At 42.0% G+C, this 19,536-nt stretch overlaps 1 protein-coding gene across 1 annotated transcript in view; it reads right to left on the reverse strand.

The window, feature by feature from the left end:
- ninl (ninein-like) overlaps window positions 1-19,536 on the reverse strand; it is a gene marked incomplete at both ends in the record, with an annotated part of 135,787 nt that overhangs the window by 65,662 nt on the left and 50,589 nt on the right. The window contains 3 exons of the mRNA XM_080740901.1: window positions 4,948-5,163; window positions 16,901-17,065; window positions 18,221-18,426. Coding sequence (XP_080597027.1) covers window positions 4,948-5,163; window positions 16,901-17,065; window positions 18,221-18,426 — 587 coding nt within the window. The remainder of the gene's footprint in view (window positions 1-4,947; window positions 5,164-16,900; window positions 17,066-18,220; window positions 18,427-19,536) is intronic.

A 19,536-nucleotide genomic window follows, 5' to 3' on the forward strand; every position in this document is an offset into this window, starting at 1 on the left:
CACTCCACGATAGTTCTTGTGTGTATCCGTGTGTGTGGGGGGAGGGGTACTTTAGAACAAAGCCAGCCTTTCATTCAGTGAATTAGGGAGTACAGGCTACGTGCCAGAAGCGTCCACCAGCATAACACTCACAGCTCACAGGAGTTACAATAATAGCCTAATTCAACGGCAGTGTTTGCAACCTGCTTCACACACTACTATCACATCTTAGAAAGCACCCAGTATCAGAACCGAGTTAAACCAGCACTTTTAAACCCCTTCAAACCGGGAAAGAATCTGCGTCATTTTAGATGTTAGTTAGATATCGTCTGTCAGGTGGAGACCTCATATGACCAAGCTTGCAGATCTGGTGTGAAAAAACACAACAAAGTTACATGGAGATAAGAGGTTTCTGCCCAACAGCAACGCTATACAGCAAGAAATGGAGGACGTTCTTGACGTTGCTCTGGAAAGGGAAGACTGGAAATCTCTGTTGGAACGGTTACCCCCGCGACCCGATTCCGGGTAAGCGGTTGAAGATAGATGGATGGATGGATGGATGGATATTGTAAGATCAGGCTATTTTCGGTGAGGTTAGGTCCTCTCCTTTGGAGAGGACCTATTATACAGCCCTGGGGGGACGCCGGTCAACTACGCACGTAAGGTTTAACCCATTAAAACCGGAAAAGCATCCAGGTGATTTTAGTTTTGCATTTATCATTTTAAAAATGATTTAAACTAGTGAAAACAGCCGATCTACAAGCACACAGCGCCTCGCACCACGAGGCGTTGTGTGCTTGTAGATCTGCTGTTTTCACTACTTTTGTGCAACGAACGGCCTTGTAGAATGAAGCAGGGCTTTACTTTGCGAAAGAACGTACAAATTTGAAACTTGGAGATACGAGGTTCCCACCCGACTACGACGTTGATATACTCTATATAGCAACATAAGTTCTACAAACAAACTTGTACGATTTAGAACAGTGGTTCTCAAAAATAGCAGATGTACACACTCACAGCGTGTCACTTGGTGCCACTCTACAAGCTTGTTCAAAGCTCCTTGTGAAGTTGAACTGCACCTACTGTACATACCCCTTACGTTCCCTCCTTGTGAAGTTGAATTGCACCTACTGTACATAAATGCATACTGTGAAGTTGAATATATTAATCTGTTGCACATAGAACACTCTGTGAAGATGTTTACAAAAGTTAAGTACAGTACAATAGCAACTACTCGAAAAATATGCTGTTGGCGTATAGAATATGCCAAACTTTTTGCACAAGTACATCTGAGGATGCTCTTTTCTTTTCCTGTTGCTCTTTTTGCCTTTTGCACTCCTTTTTAGATTATTATTATTATTTTTAGATGTGGTTTGATGTTATTATATTGTTTTTTTTTTCTTTGATATACGACTGCATTGACTGAAGGATGCCAAACAAAAACAAATTTTACTCTTATGTACCTGTACAAAAGACGTAACAATAAAGTACAACCTTGAACCTTGAACCTTGAAGCAAACCTTTGTATCTCAAATCTCTGCTTCTGGGGGTCCCTGGAACACCATATTTTGAGGGGTCGGCGGCCAAATACATACAAACATAATTTTGGGGGTCCTTGATAGGAAAAGGCTTGAGAACCGCTGATGATAGAAACATGAGTTTTTTTTACAAAAACCTTAGGATTCAGTAGACATTTATTTAAAGAATCAGGCCAATATATATAAGACTTTGCACAAATTGTCATGATTTTTTCAAAAACAGCAGATCTACAAGCTCGCAGCGCGACATTCAGTGGCACGCTGTGAGCTTGTATATCTGCTATTTTTCAATAGCTAAAGCATAAAATAATGGTTAACATGGTGAAATCATTGTGGACAAAGACATTGTCGTCATCATCATCATCACCACCACCACATGTAAAATGTGTTGCTAATGAAGGCCGGATGGGAACGCCACTCAGAATGTGATGTTGGGTCGGTTCTGGTTTTCTAAAAAAATACAGATGGAATGGACCTAACCTCCTGAGCTCATCACTACCCAACGACAACAGAACAAAGTATAAACCTACTGACTAAGTAGCTGAAAAAAATGAAAAAACAGACCACATGGGGTATTAAAAACTCATTTGTAGCCGATCCCGCGAATACTCGGTGAAATATTAAAAGGTATCTAGAGCGCCGATCCCACGTATACGCGCAATATATACTGTATATACAGTAAAGCTGGCAAGGGCTACGTACCGTCCGTTGGAAAGTGCTGGCACGGGTGGACTGGATTCATCATCCTCGCGCATCCACGTGCACACAATAGTCTGCCCATAACATGGAAGCCAACAGTCTTTCTCATCTTTATAGTCCATTTTCTCCAAAAAACACTTTTGATGCCAAGGATGGCATTGGATTCTCAGTATAGAATATAAAGGGATCCATCTTCCACTCCTGTTTACATCTGGACCAGAACTACTTCCGGGTGAATCTCCGTCAAGTAGTAATTCGTTTAATTAGCTCGATCTACTTCCGGCCTTCAAAATAAGATAATAATGGGTTAAGGAAAAGTGGGCGCCTCAGTGTAAAATTGGCTATTTTGTCCAAATTGTTAAATAAAAATGGAAAATCATCTAAAGTAATGTAAAGTACCTTACATGATGTGAACACGCAGGTATGTCATTATCAAACATACATTTATCCTTGAACTGCTTTACGCCCAAAATGATTAGATAATGGTTTTGTAGCAATTATAGAAATATTAGACCTTAATTGCGGAATGTTCAATCATGTTCTAATCATGTATTTGTTACATTACATTACCAATTTTAAATCAAGGTGCCCACTCTTCCTTAGTGCCCACTCTTCCTGTTAAATCCTAGCTCTGGCCCTCATCCATCCATTTCTCTGAGACTGAGACAAGAACCCTACACTGATTCTCATCTTCTTAATATTTATTCTCAATAGGCTACAGTACACATTGATTCTGAATATTTACAATAGTTAAAAGAAACTAATTGACAAATCCCAGCAAGCACGGTCAGGACCTGCTGATCAAGTCAAACCATGACTAGTCAGATCTGGCCTAGAATATCACCTGACTTCAACCAACATAAATCCTGCCCACGAAAAAGGACATCTTGGAGTATTCAGAGAAGGCCGATTGAGGCCAGATAAATATCATAACTAGTCATATACTGCATGTCCCAGAATATAACCTTACATGCTCATATTTCAACTAACATTACAAACAATAAAAATGATCCTATAGTCCATACGACGTCCTGGTAATGACGTCAAGATCATCCCCATAAGGGCTGTGATCTGGCCTAGTTCTGAACGTCACTGGAGGACGTTATCATAACGTCATCATGGCGTCATTTGGCTTGCAGGGATGTGTTCCTAATTCCTATGAATCGATCTTTGCCTAGCTTCAACACACACGCGGGCACTCAAACACGCGTGCGCACACACACGCACGCGCACACACACACACACACACACACACACCATAGGCGAAAATGCCGCGGGGGTCGGAGTGGACACGTCCCATTCCAAGATCACTCCGTCCCCTCCCAGTCACTCCCAGAAGTCCCCCCCGTCCCCTCCAGTCAGGGACCTATAGTGGTCTAAATTCTGAAATCATGCACTAAACACGATCGAAGCGATTTACGATGCTTTTTGAATGATTTATAGATGCTATTATATGAGAACACCCCTCTGTTTTCCTGCAAAATGGTTTGGTCTGTGTTGCCAAGTTCTTAGAAACAAGCAGAAGGCTATATGAAAACCACAATATTCCAGGTTGGTTTTCATATAGCTGGCTGCTTGTTTCTCTCGCAAAATCTGGCAACATGAGTTGTTTGCTGCTAGGAAATGAAAGTTAACTTAAAAAACCACAGGAGACTGCTGCTACAGCTGAAACTCAATAGAACACAATATTTATAACTTTGGTTCTGCCATTTCAAATAGTTAATAAGGAATGCCGCCACCCTGGACAAGGAAAGGATTACTTTGTTGTTTGTGTTGCCACCCTGGCCTGGACAAGGAAGCTAAAGGATTACTTTGTTGTTACTTTTGGGCTGTGTGTGAGAGGACTGGAGGAGGAGGAGGAAGGATTTTCAATTCTCAAGCCGGTAATGAATGACATTTATACCGTATTGTGTTCTGGACTGGCGGCCTGTTCTAACCTGTGCCAACTGCTTGTGGACTGTATTATTGTATTGTGTGTTCAGTGTTCTGACGGCTGAGCGGCTGTCATGCTTCTGAGTTCTGAGTAGGATACTGTATTTTATTGTGGCCAGTGTTTTGAGTGATGAACGGTCGCTGTGCCAAATTGCTGCTATAGTCGGTGTTCTTGAGGTAAAAAGTTAACCATAGAAACATGAAAGAAATGTTGGTTATGACGAGAGGACTGCTTAATGTCAGTGTTTGTGCTGAAGTGTGTTTTCGTGTAAGCTTTGGTTGTGTTGGTTATTGCAGTACTAGTGATAACTTGATAAGTAAATAAATAATACATCATAAAACCGTTAATGCCCGTATCTGAAGGAAAATGAGGGGGGAAAAACACCCGAAAACCGATCTCTGCACGCCAAAAACCCAAAATCGGGCGCGCACACGCACGGACGGACGGACGCGCGCAAAGCGCGCACAGTGGTCCCCCCCTATGCTTTTCTTGGATCTGCGCCGTTGACACACACACACACACACACACACACACACACACACACACACACACACACACACACACACACACACACACACACACACACACACACACACACACACACACACACACACACACACACACACACACACACACACACACACACACGCTTGAGGACTGCCCTCTTTCTCTCTCTGGTTCACCTCTCTCCTTCTCTCCGTAATCACAAACCATTTCTCTGTGTACAGAACTGTGTAATGTACTTTCTGATTCTGACATGATACTTTTACTAAAGTAACCGATCTTTTTCCTACCCACCTGCAGTATGTCCCTGCTATTCCTGATGCCCTCCTCTGTCCAGAGGGTGATGACCCTCTCAGGGCTGGTGCAGCCGGAGCCGTCGTCCAGCCGCGACAGCAGCCTCTGTCCCACCGTGGCCGAGAGGAGCGAGGGCGAGGCCGACCGCGCCACCGCCAAGCACTCAAACTCCGCCCCCTGCCGCGAGGCCGACCGCGCAGCGCCGCCGTCAAAACCCTGGACGGGGGAACGACAAGCACAGAGAAGAGAGCAGCGTTAATGTTGACAGCAAATTCGGATTTACCCATTGAAGGAGTAGTTCACCCCCAAAATGTACTTTTTTTATATTGATTACTCACGCCATGGAGACTTGTGTTCAATAATATTTTTGTTTTTGTCGCATTCCTAAGACAATAATCGGATTTGAATAAATATATCCCCATTAATTCCGGATTGGGAACCCAAATGCATTTGGGTCCCCATCCGTAATCAATGGGAACAAATTTACTATAATCAATGTTTTGTCTGCGGAATGTGACAAATACAACATTTGATTGAACCCAAGTCTCCATGGCGTGAGTAATCAAGAGGAAAACGTCATTTTGGGGGTGAACTACTCCTTTAAGACCTGAAGAATACACACAAAGAATATGGTTTTCTGAAAAACGTAGGTTTCTTTATCTGTGGTGCTCAAAATGTTTAATTTAATTGATAAGTTATATGTATGATAAGTTATATGTATGATAAGTTATATGTATGATAAGTTATATGTATGGCCGCCGAACCCAATCTCTAAATATTAGGTATCAGGGCAGAAGCCCGGAACAAATGTTCGATTTAAAAATATATATATTCAAAGATTTGCACAAAGTTTCACAATTTTTCAAAAATAGCAGATCTACAAGCTCGCAGCGCGGCACTCGGGGCAGCGCTGTGAGCTTATATATTTGTTATTTTTCAATAGCAAAAGCATAAAATAATTCAAGGCATCGGAAATGGTTTAGTCTTAGTCTTGCGTCTAGCCTTAGTCAACTGAATATCAAAACATTTGTGGTCCCACTATACCAGCTCCTCCTGATGTGGCTCCAAATGAGGCTCTGAGAAGCTGCTCTGAAACTGAGCCATGGTGTGAAGAAACCGATCTCCAACCCGGAAAGCACGTAGATTCTATAAATCTATAGGTTCAAATCCAGAGAACTGTAGATCTATAAGTTCAGATCCAAAGAACTGTAGTAGACTCCACAGATGGTGGTCGGTTCACCTACAGTCCAGACATCTAGTCAGTGGTAACTGTAAGGATGATGCCTTACAGTTGTAGATATCTGCCGTTTACAAGCATACAACGACACAAACTCTAGAGGCTCCAGATATTCCATATATACGGCCAATACATCCCTATGAGATTAATCCAGAGATGCATAGGAAATGTCTGTCTGTCTTTTAGCTGCTAAATGCTGTAGAACTCGAAGAACAATGTCATCTCTCTCTCTCTCTCTCTACACACACACACAATATGCTCTGAAGCTTTAACTCTCTATGTATTTATCACGCTGGGTTCACACACACACACACACACACACACACACACACACACACACAGAAGCAGGTGATTTCACACAGACTTTGTTTTTCTGTTCGATGCTGTTAACTGCTAATCTGGCTTAGGCTGCTTTCTACTGGATTTATACCCTGTGCACGCACGCACGTGCGCGCACACACACACACACACACACACACACACACACACACACACACACACACACACACACACACACACACACACACACACACACACACACACACACACACACACACACACACACACACACACACACACACACACACACACACACACACACACACACACACACACACACACACACACACACGCACGCACGCACACACACGAGATAAAGAGAACATTGCGAAAGTGTCTCTCTGTAGTTTCATCTAAAATATATTGTCACTGTTGGGCAGAAACCCTGTATCTCCAAGTTTCAAATGTGTATGTTTTTTCGTTGAGTAAATCCCTGCTTAATCATACAAGACTGTCACATAAAACTAGTGAAAATAGCAGCTATAAGGTTTTCTGAAAAAACGTACGTTTCTTTAGCTGTGGTTTTAATGTCAAGGACCCCTAGAGTTATATGTATGTCTGCCGACCCCATCTCCAAATATTAGGTATCAGGTAGCCGCAAATTGCAACACTCGATTCTTTTTAATCGGATGAATCTAGGGTTGCAACACCTCCCTTAGGCAGCCAATGCATCAAAACGGTTTTTAGCTATCTGATTGTATTAAACAATGTCAAACTCACCAATATTGCGGCTCTATGGAAAGCTTGCATAATCCTCTTTCTATCTGCAAAGTGTTTGTTTCAGATGTTCACATGTTATGAGTTATATCTGTCAATAAATCCGAGCAGACATGTTTTCTTTTTCTAAGTGTTGAACTTCGGAAGCGCTCGTCTTCTATAACGCCATGTCCCGCTGCCTCCTGCATTAGGCTATGTGAACCAGCTGGTACACAGGACACAGAGTGACTTCCCACGAGCGCTTCCAAACTCCAGCACTTAGAAAAAAGAATCACCTGAACTCAATTTCTTGATAAAAAGTAGCTCATAACATGTCTACGGTGGATTTTTCTGAAACAAACACTTTGCAGATAGAAAGAGGATTGTGCAAGCTTTCCATAGAGCTGCAATATTGGTGAGTTTGATGTTGTTTAATACAATCAGATAGCAAAAGAAAAGTATTGCAACCCTAGATTCATCCGATTAAAAAAAATGTAGTGTTGCAATTTGCGGCTAGGTATCAGGGACCCCCGCAGAAGCAAATATTTGAGTTACAAATGTTCGATTTTAAAAATATATATATTCAAAGATTTGCACAAAGATTCACGATTTTTTGCAGCTTGTGAGCTTTTATATCTGCTATTTTTCAATAGCAAAAGCATACAATAATTCAAGTCATCTGACGTTTTAAAAATATATGTTTTCTTGTTAAGTAAATCCCTGCTTCATCATACAAGACTGTCACATAAAACTAGTGAAAATAGCAGCTCTACAAGCACACAACGCCTCGCACCGTGTGCTTATAGAACGCTATTTTCAATAGTTTAAATCATTTTTAAAATGATAACGTTAAACCCACCAACATAGCAGCTTTACTGACAGCTTGGATTATCCTCGATCTTCAAAGTGTTTGTTTGATAGAAATCCACCGTGGACATATTTTCTAACAAACTCTGTACTCTGTCTCTCTCTCTCAGTATTCAGAAGCCATGTTGTGTCACGTGGTGTATGTGTGTGTGTGTGTATGTGTGTGCGTGTGCGTGTGCGAACAAGTGAAACAAAGCAGCCACCATGATGATGAAACAAACAACATCACCTGAGACACAAAATGTCTTCTGCTCCTGTAGGAGTAGCTCCTGTGTTTCCTGCTGCTCCACGTCAACAGGCCGCAGCCAGAGATCAGCCCTGAAGTGCAGAACATTCTGAACAGACTCAGTCTGCCTACCACACACCTTTTGGGTCATTCTTTGTCAGTATAGACCTTATTCACACCGCGGCCATCTTGGATCACATGACTTCCTGGAGTAGCAGCCTGCATTACAAACCATTGTGAACAATGGAGAGATGGTCCCAAAATGTGAGTTCTGTTCAACCAATTTTTTTTTACCAAATTGACAAATGGGCAGATGACAACATCAACATCCCCAAAAGGATTAAATAGAAGGGTATATCCACAATATTCATGGTACTTAGGTGGCAGTGTTACTCTGTACAAAGACTTACTACAGTATGCAGACTAGTGCTTGCTCTGCCATCATATAGTTAATATTACTGTATCGTGATTTTTGCATATTAATCAGAAACAATGTAACAACAAATGGAGCAAGCACTGCACAGATAGCAAGTCTTTGTACACAGTAAGGTTGCAACCTAACTACCATGAATATTGTGAACGCAAGCTGCAACTAAAAATATTTACAAGCGACCAGGGACATGCTGGGCCCCTGATTCAGCCCGGGAAAAAGAGTTGTAGAGGCCCTCATTATGTGCTATAGAGAGATCTCTCTCTATAGCGCTGCTGCTACTCAAAGATTTGATTTCAGATCATGACAAGTGACAAGCCAGTGGGCCAATTACATGAGTTATATTTCGTCGTTGTCGGGTGGAAACCTTGTATGTCCAAAACCGTTTGTTTTGTATTTATCATTTTAAAAATGATTTAAACTAGTGAAAACAGCTGATCTACAAGCACACAACGCCTCGCACCGCGAGGCGTTGTGTGCTTGTAGTCAGATTCACTACTGTAGATTTCACTACTTTTGTGCGGCGGCCTTGTATGATGAAGCAGGGCTTTGCTTTGAGAAAAAAATTACAAATTTGAAACTTGGAGATACGAGGTTTCTGCCCGACGGTGACGATTTACTTTGTTGGCCGCCCAGCCCCCAAAATGGAACGAAGGCCGACATTTTATATTTTTATTTTTTCCTAATGGCCGGCCTGGACCGGCCGGGAATGAACCGGCCGTTCGGGAGTTGTCCCGCTTTTCCCAATGGCCAGCACGACCCTGCAAGCGACTTCACAGAACAAACAAGCCCAAAGTCGCTTATAATAAGCAGACCTGGCAACGCTGCTGTGGAACTACAGGGCCTTGCCCCCACTGCATGCTGGGTAAAGCCACAGCTTGGCCCCGCCCATTCACAGTATGGCACTTTCTTGATTGACAGCAGCCCCAGCAGAGCCCCCTGATTGGCCAGAGAGTTAATGGAACACCAAACCTCTCAGGTCACAAACCACCAGGGGACCAATGGTCCTCCCTAAAGGTCAGAATGTTGACCACATGACCACTGCGTCCAGGGGCGTCACCAGGGGTAGGAAAGTGGGACTGAGTTACTAGGGCCCAAGGTGGAGGGGCCCTAGTAACTTTAGCTATTGAAAAATAGCAGATATACAAGCTCACAGCGCGGCACCGAGTGCCGCGCTGCGAGCTTGTAGATCTGCTATTTTTGAAAAGTCGTGAAAATGTGCGCAAATCTTTGAATATATGTCTTTTTTTAAGTGAACATTTGTAACTAAAAATTTGCTTCTGGGGGGTCCCTGGAACTAAATATTTTGAGATGGGGGATCCTTCACATGAAAAAGTTTGAGCATCACTGACATGGAAACATATAGGTTTCTTGGCACACATTTTCACGATTTTTCAAAAATAGCAGATCTACAAGCTCGCAGCGCGGCACTCGGTGCCGCGCTGTGAGCTTGTATATCTGCTATTTTTCAATAGTTAACATTCATGGGGGCCCCGCAGTGAATCCTTGTACCCAGGGCCCAGAATTTGATGTGACGCCCCTGACTGCGTCCTGGGCTGGGTCTCCATGGCAGCACGCCAACACTGTTAAAGTGTCTCTCATCTTTGTCTCTCTGCAGGGGCGTCAATTGGGTATGGCAGGGGTCCAGGGGGGGGGGGGAAATAAAAGTTACTTTTAAATATAAATCTATGAATGTCTCTTTGTCTATCTGCGCTGGTATTATAATTATATTCTTCACACTTTTATTCTCCCCATTTTGACAAAATGGTATATTCCCAGGTTCCGCAGGTCAGCTGCACAGGTGCAATGCATTATTGTTAATTGTGGCACGTTTACTAACATGCCAAGTTTAGCAGCACTTGAACAACGGTTCCAGGCTGCCATATCCAGCCCAAGAAACCGTAGAAACCTGTGTAAAAGACTGACAAAACTCGTTTTTTTCAGACTGCGAGGCGTTGTGAGCATGTAGATCGGCTATTTTCACAATAGAACAGTGTTATCCAAAATGCAATCTGGGAACCCATCGTCAAAGAAGAAAGTGCGACACCTATCGGTCTGTCTCTCTTCCTTTGACTCTGGGTTAGAGAGAAAAAGGGGCGGGGATACATGGAATTCCCCGGTTGAGAACGAATTTTAAAACTAGTTCCGCTTGTAAGCCTGGTCCGCTCCTTGGTTTGGTTCCCTCCCGAAACTGCTATAGCGGAACTGCTACTCTACACACGGAACACAACAGACAATAACAACAACGACGCAACATGGATGCTACTGTCGACGAGGAACTGTTTTCTAGCGTGCTTACAAGAGTTTCTCAGTTGCACAATATTGAACAATTAAAACCTCTTCAGCACATTTGTTTGAAGTACTTGATCGGCGACGACGGCGAGTTGTTTTGCTGCCTGGATTTGGAAAAAAGCCTGGTATCCTGCTTTGAGCTTTCCCAGAGAGAAGGAACAAGGACCCCATCTGCTACTGACCAGTGACCAAGACACGACGAATTTACCCACATTAAGCAAACGTTTATATAGCCTCGGATGTCATGGTGTGTTGCAATACAGTGGATTGATGTTTTAAATCAATATGGGATGTTATGATAGTGTACATTATAGGGATGTCACCGAATAATCGATTTTCGAATATTCGTTAGATTAATCAATATTCGATTTTAATATTTCATAATCGAAAATCGAAAACTTTTTTTTTTTTTTTTTTTTTCGTTTTTTTTTTTTTATACTATTTTTTGGCTTAGTTAGTTAGTTTCAACCAAAATATAGAATATAGGCTAACAATAGTATTAATGATAATAGTAAATGGCCATTGATTTATTATTCACACCAGCACCAACTGTAAACTGTGTAGAGTGATAGTAGGGTCTCAACCTGAGGTTCTGTGACCATCCTCTGGGAAGGATGGTTTGATGATTGATTTGACCTCTATGGACCCTTTATAAAAGATTTAGACCCCATGTCCCTCGCAAAAATGCCAGCAAAATGTTTGACATCCAGGGTAATTACACTACACTATAAAGGCAAAAATTACTCCCAAAAAATCTGCTTTAAGTGGGATGTGAGGGGTCAAAATAGGTGTTTTTAATTATTCTGAATCCATTGTAAGCATTTGTTTTGCATGAAAAACATTCATTGGGCCCCAAAAGCCCAAGGAATGGACCCCAAAAGACTGTGAAATTGATGACTCATCACTAAACCATAGTTTTGTTGGCCGTTCTTAGTCCAAGGAATGTTTTTCGTGCAAAACAAATGTTTGCAATGGATTAAGAATAATTAAAACCCCCTAGTTTGACCCCTCACATCCCACTTAAAGCAGATTTTTTGGGAGTCATTTTTTCCTTTATAGTGTAGTGTATAGTAAGTGAATGAGACTGAAAATTACCCTGGATGTCAAACATTTTGCTGGCATTTTTGCGAGGGACATGGGGTCTAAATCTTTTATAAAGGGTCCATAGAGGTCAAATCAATCATCAAACCATCCTTCCCAGAGGATGGTCACAGAACCTCAGGTTGAGACCCTACTATGAAGGAGCACAGCAGAGTGGCAGCTGCCTGCTACACACTCTCCTCCCCCCCTGTCTCAGACACAGGTGTGATTGATTCAGGCTTGATTGTTTGGTACTTGGTGGCCATCATCAAAGAAAAGGGAAAACAGCGTCCTCTGTATTGTAAAGCATCACAGAATCTGTTCTTGAGAGATTAGGTGAACAGTACACTGGCACACTAAAAAGAAAGATGAAGAGTAGTAGTTAGGCTACCAATTACCTGAAGAGCCATGTTGTACATATGTAAATGTGCATTGAAATCCAGTAAAAAAAAAAAAAAAAACGAAAAACAGAAGAAAAAAAAAAACGTTTTTTTTAATAAAAAAAAAATAATAATAATTAATTATCGATTTTCGAATAATATTCGAATATTGCTATAGAATAATCGATTTTGATAAAGGTCCATTTTTGACATCCCTAGTACATTACAACTTGGCTAACTGCAGTAAGCTAGCGTGTTAGCATACGGCCGTCTTTTTAACATAACAAAAGACACCTGTAGCAAGTTTCTAGCTGTGATGTGTGATTTTACTAATACTAGCGTGCTTAGGCAATAGGCAGTAGTGGGAAAAGTACTCGCATTCTTTACTTAAGTATCATGCAATACTGCATGTAAGTGGAAGTCTTGTATTCAAAATGTACTTGAGTAAAAGTATAAAAGTATTGGTATCAAAATGTACCAAAAGCAGAAAGTAGTACTCAAAGTAGGCCTACCCATTATGCCAAATGTAACCAAGGTGTTCAAATAAGTGTAGTAGTGATTGTACGCTATTTTTCAATATCTTGTCCTGTGTCACAAAAGATGATGTTATGCTATGAAATAAACAGGTCGTTTTTATTTATAGAATAATCTCTCAATAACAGACTCTTTTTCATTTTATTTGATGATGGTTAGCCGTATTGTTTATAGAATAAACCCTACAGTTACGTTGCATTTATGTAGGCCTACTGTATACTACGTTTACAATGTGTATGATTCTCTCTGTATAATAAACATTTGGTTTGATTAACAAATGTTATGTATCGTTCTATGCACAGATAATGTTGCTTAATGTGTGTGCCTATGGTACTCTTAATATTTAATGTTAATGTTAGTATGAAGCTATAATTATAAAGCTTACTGTACATGGATGGACTGAAAAGCTAATGAGAGGTTGTGACTGTTTAGCATAGACTACATGCGATCTGCATTTAAATAAGCTGTGTTGGAATGTGTCAATGGCTTGTGAAAATCAAAGAATGCCACTTTCAATGTGAAACCCATTTAGATTGAAATGGTGGGTCAATGAATAATTCACTTTATATCAGAAACGAAAATGTACAGTGTAGCTACAACTTGATGATGGGTAAGATAAGATGTATAGGCACAATCAGGAACCACAATCAGGAGACGTTCATAGAAATTGTCAAAATAATTATCACTAAAAGCTGTGGGGGAAAATGAAGTCGTCCCAGAAGGCCCCATGACGCCGCGACCTCGAGTGATGCGTGAAGTACGGGCCATTGAGGTAGGTCTCCTGCCAACAATGCTATGAATACAGCAAACGGCCGGAGCGGATTCTTTAAAAGAAATCGAGTGATAGTGTACATGTTTTTGGCCATGCGCTTTATACATTTATGCTTTACTTTCTCAAAAGAGAGTGTACAATCGTAATCAGCGGTGTAAAAAGTACTCAAATATTTTACTTAAGTAAAAGTATCAATACTGCAATGTAGAAATACTCTGTTCCAAGTAAAATTCCGTTTCAAAATGTACTTGAGTAAAAGTACACAAGTATTGGCATCAACATACTTAAAGTACTAAAAGTAAAAGTAGAAAATGTTTGAAAAAAGCAGATCTATAAGCTCACAACACGTTGCGATGCGACACGTGAGCTTGTAGATCAGCTATTTTTAAATAGCCTGTCTAGGAATAAAATAGGGCTAGTTAATTAATGTATGTTTTATAATATAATAATTTAATACATGAGTCTTTTAGACTAGAAGTTGCAACGTTTACATTTACTCTATACTAATAATAACAATACACTAATCTAAATTCATATATTGCTGCACTTTACTGTAGAATAACAAATGTAGTTCGTATGCCATTCTTCCTTTCATTTAATTCTATTGTTATGCACAACGATTTCCAAAAGCATTCTTTGATTGTGCAAATAATTGAAAGTGGCAATGTGAATGAAACCCATAAATTGTGTGGAAAACCGGGTGGGTCAATGAATATTTAAATGGGGCAATTCGCTTGTCTATATAGACTACAGAGGGATTTATTTAGCTGCCCAAGATATGTGTACAACTTGAAAGATGGTTTGTTTCCATCGTGAGGGGGAATGCATAGTCGACGCACACATTAGATCCCGCCCACTATGTTTGATTGGGCAAAAGCGCTGCCTGTCTCCAGACTTGGGTTCCGCCCAAAATCCCTCCTGTGATTTTCGTCTATGACAGACTCAGTAGCGTAGCGTTCTCTGAGGCTGTCTCGAGAGATTATCCAAAATGTAATGCCTCTTTTCCATGAGGCCTTTGCCATACCCTTGAACTGACGCCACTGTCTCTCTGGACAGAAAACACTGACGGCCGTGCCATAGAAGAAACACATTTTCAACCAGTGTTCATTTCATTGACGAAAATAAAAATAAAAAATACAATAAGAACGCACAGCTACGATGGCTAAAACTAAGGCCCCGGCCAGACGGATCTGGATCTTTTTCGGATCCCAGATTTTCATATATCCTCATAGAACAATATCCAGGTCCACACGAGTCCACAAAAATATCTAGCTCCCATGATCAGCTCCAACAAGCATCCCAGGCCAGTAGGTGGCGCCGTGGCGGTAAGTGATTTGTAATACCATAGAAGAACAAGCATGCGTGCCTGTTTGGTGCGTGTGTGTGTGTGCATGTGTGTGCATGTGTGTGTGGGTTGTGACTCTCTCTCTCTCACACATGCGTGGAGCTGTGCACTCACGCAAGCACCCAACGTCATCGTCTACAGCAGAGGTTCCCAAACTTTTTTGTCTCAGGGCACCCCATGAATATTTTTTAAATCCGAGGAACCCCTACATTATAATTTTCACTCCCAGCACCCTATAGCATATCGTCGTTGTCGGTGGAAACCTTGTACGTCCAAAACCGTTCGTTTTGTATTTATCTTCTTTAAAATGTACTAAACTAGTGAAAACAGCAGATCTACAAGCACACAACGTGTGCTTGTAGATCGGCTGTTTTCAATAGTTTTGTGCGACAGTCTTGTATGATGAAGCAGGGCTTTGCTTTACCAAAAGACGTACACATTTGAAACTTGGAGATACAAGGTTTCTGCCCGACAGTGACGATATTTTAGTGATTATGTTGAGAGGAAAATGTTGAGATAATAGCCATTTTGGTTAGAACTGACTGAAAATAACTTTGTACTTCAAGTTTAAAATGATACTAAATATTTTTTCAAGTGTCCAAATGAATTCCAAATATTATCAAATGATCTCGCGGCACCCCAGGACTGCCGTCACGGCACCCCAGGGTGCCCCGTCACCCACTTTGAAAACCCCTGATCTACAGAGCAGCTACGGTTTTCATGCCTATACACGGATTCAGTGGATTGGATATTTTTGTACATCTTCACTTGTTTATCTGGTTTCAAAACGATCCAGTTTAGCAGCCGAAATCTACAGCGTTGTGTGGCTGGAAGTCCCAATCGCACAAAGAAATGTCCAGCTTCAGAAATATCCAGATTTGTGTAGCCGGCACCTAAGACCATTATTTTATGCTTTTTGTGGTCATTTTTGAATAGAAACACATATATGAAGCTTATTTTTTTATAAAATATTTTCGAAACATTATTTTTATTTTAGCATCCGTTTTTCAAGAAAAAGTTGACTATAGCTCCTTTAAACACTAGACTAAAACATAAGGGATGGACTAGTGTATTCAAAGATTTGCAAATATTGTCACAATTTTTCAAAAATAGCACAGACAATCTTAAATGTGTCTGATTTGCATTGGGAAATCAGACACATTCCATTTCCCGGTCTTTGCCATTAAACAAAAGAAAAAGTGTGTGTGTGTGTGTGTGTGTGTGTGTGTGTGTGTGTGTGTGTGTGTGTGTGTGTGTGTGTGTGTGTGTGTGTGTGTGTGTGTGTGTGTGTGTGTGTGTGTGTGTGTGTGTGTGTGTGTGTGTGTGTGTGTGTGTGCGTGCGTGCGTGCGTGCGTGCGTGCGTGCGTGCGTGCGTGCGTGCGTGAGTTTGTCTAGCTATACTTATGGGGACTAAACGCATGTTCACAGAGTCACCTGCAGGGGTGACTGTCCCCACACCTGACAGTGTGTGGACAAAATAGTAGGTCCCCACAACGGTTAGGTTTAGGATTAGGGTTAGGGTTAAAGTTGGGGTTAGGTTTAGGGTTAGGGGTTAAGTTTAGGGATAGAGGTTAGGGTAAGGCCACAGGACTTGCATAAAAATGAATGGAAGTCTATGTAATGTCCCCACAAGTGATGTAAATATATAGAGTGTGTGTGTGTGTGTGTGCGTGTGCGTGTGCGTGTGCGCGCGCGCGTGTGCGTGCGCGTACGTGTGCGCGTACGTGTGTGTGTGTGTGTGTGTGTGTCACTGACCTTGTGTAGAGATGACCTGTGCTCAGAGGGTCTCACAGGCGTGGAGGTGCAGACGGGGGTGGAGCTGAGATGCTCCGTCCCCCAGACCACCTTGTGGAACTGAGAAAGGGTCACCCTGCCGCCAGCGCCCTCCGGTGACAACTGTCTGAACAGCATGTCCACGTCCTACACATAAACACAACACAGCATGACACAACATACACACACTGTCTGAACCAGTAAGACTCCCTAATCGGGAGAAGCGACCTTCAGGTCGCATACACAAACTTTAGAAGGCAATGGTAGCCAAGGGAATATGGGAAATGGGACAGATCCATGTTGATGACATGACTGTAGAGACAGCGTGTACCACTTTGTGTGATTTTAGGGCAAAATCTGTAGGAGCAGTGTCCAAAAATGTGTTTTGAAAAAATCTGCCTGATGGTGGCGCTAGAAGAGGGCCATGTGAGAAATCAGGAAGGACGTTAGCCGGTGGAGCTTTTCATAGTAACTTGCGACTGCGCGACCGCGGACCCCCATATATATATATATATGTATATATATATATATATATATATTTTTTTTTTTTTAAATTGCAGATCTACGAGTGCCGCGCTGCGAGCTTGTAGATCTGCCATTTTTCAATAGCTGAAGCAGAAAATAAACGGTTAAAGTTGTAATGCGTTCACGGTACCTTAATGGTTTCATGGGTTCCTATCCATCCGTTTCCGCAAGACTTTACTGTAGCATTATCTGCGGGACACTTCTCGTTAGCAGCAGATATACAAGCTCACGTCGCGCCGCAGATGCAACCGCTGTGAGCTTGTAGATCACACTCGGCTGCAACGCCGGAAATGCAACTCGCCTTCTGCGCAACGCACGATGGGACGTTGGAAGGTTGTGGATAGTAGAGCTGTCACAATTACTACATAATCGTCTAATCGTGATTTTTTGAAATAATCGTGATTATTTTTCATAATCGTCATAATCGTTTCCATGTTGAAAAATGTTCATATATATTTAAAAAATGGAAAAAATAGTGGAAATAGCAGATCTACAAGCTCATAGCGCGTCGCATCGCGAGCTTGTAGATCGGCTATTTCCACTATCAATGTTATTTTTTTAAGTATAAAGTTGTCAAATATGTCAGTAATTTTTTTGTATATTTAGGTTATGTGTCATGATTGCCATGTGCAGCTTCAAAGCCTAAAAGCCAAACAGAAAATGTCATTATCAACGTCAAAAACACAATTAAATCGTTAATCGCCAATTATTTGAGTGACAATTAATCGTCACGTAAAATGTCACATGGTGACAGCCCTAGTGGATAGTTGTCCATACCTGTGCGTTGAGGTGCTGCAGCCCCAGGTGCCTGCAGACCAGGGCCAGTCCCTCCCTGTCCAGTCCTCCTCCGTCCTCCCCTCCCCCCATCCGCTCCCACGCCTCCCTCAGCCGCTCCGCTGTCACCTCCTCCTGCTGCCGGGGAGGAGGAGGGGGGGGAGGAGGAGGAGAGAGGAGCGGAGAGGAGCTGCCGTTCTGTTGTTCACCTGGAGGAGGTGGAGGAGAGACGGACGGATGGAAGTGAAGCAGGGGTGGGGAAAGTAGTGCGTTTCTTTACTTAAATAGTCGGGGGACATCTTAAAAAGTCCTGGAATAAATTCCTTACCAAAACATTTCTTCACCAATGTGCTTGTAAGGCACTCTACAGACGGACAGCGGTTGCCGCCGGGGCTCCCGCTTGGATCTGCGAGGACCGCGCCGCGGTGATACACAAACACACTCGCTCTTTGAGTAAACGCTGCGGGGTATTTCACAAAGATGAACACAATCCATCTCTCACCGCCCGCGTACGCATGCACAAACGAGCACGCTCGCGGGGATTTTCACGGGACTGCGCCCGCTCGCCTCGCCGCCTCTAAACTTCGCTGTGCGGACGAAATAGCCGCCCACCTCTCATTGAAAATGAATTACTAGCAGGCGGTGACCGCGTACCGTCTGGAATCCCCTTAAAGGTGTCTAGTAACACATCTCACAAAGACTGAAATTCAGTTTCCCTAGGAAAATCTTTGACAGGTAGGGTAATTCTGGGTCTCATTCACTCACTATACACTATACTACTATAGGGGAAAAAATCACTCCCAAAAAATATGCTTTAAGTGGGATGTGAGGGGTCTAACTAGGTGTTTTTATTCATTCTGAATCCATTGCAAGCATTTGTTTTGCACAAAAAACATTCATTGGGCTAAAAACAGCCCATAAAATGATGGTTTACTGATGAGTCATCACTTTTTACAGTCGTATGGGGGTCCATTTCTAGCCCAAGGAATGTTTTTGGTGCAAAACAAATGCTTGCAATGGATTCAGAATAATTAAAAACACCTAGTTAGACCCCTCACATCCCACTTAAAGCAGATTTTTTTGGGAGTGATTTTTTCCCCTATAGTATAGTGTATAGTGAGTGAATGAGACCCAGAATTACCCTAGCTGTCAAAGATTTTCCTAGGGAAACTGAATTTCAGTCTTTGTGAGATGTGTTACTAGACACCTTTACAAACACATTGGTGAAGATTTTTTTGGTAAGGAATTTATTCCAGGATTTGACACTATTTCTAAAGATATCCCCCGACTATAGGAGAACTTTGTTTTTTTTACAACAA

This window comes from Nannobrachium achirus, assembly GCF_963921795.1.
Source record: "Nannobrachium achirus genome assembly, chromosome: 13".
NCBI classification, from domain to species: Eukaryota; Metazoa; Chordata; class Actinopteri; order Myctophiformes; family Myctophidae; genus Nannobrachium; species Nannobrachium achirus.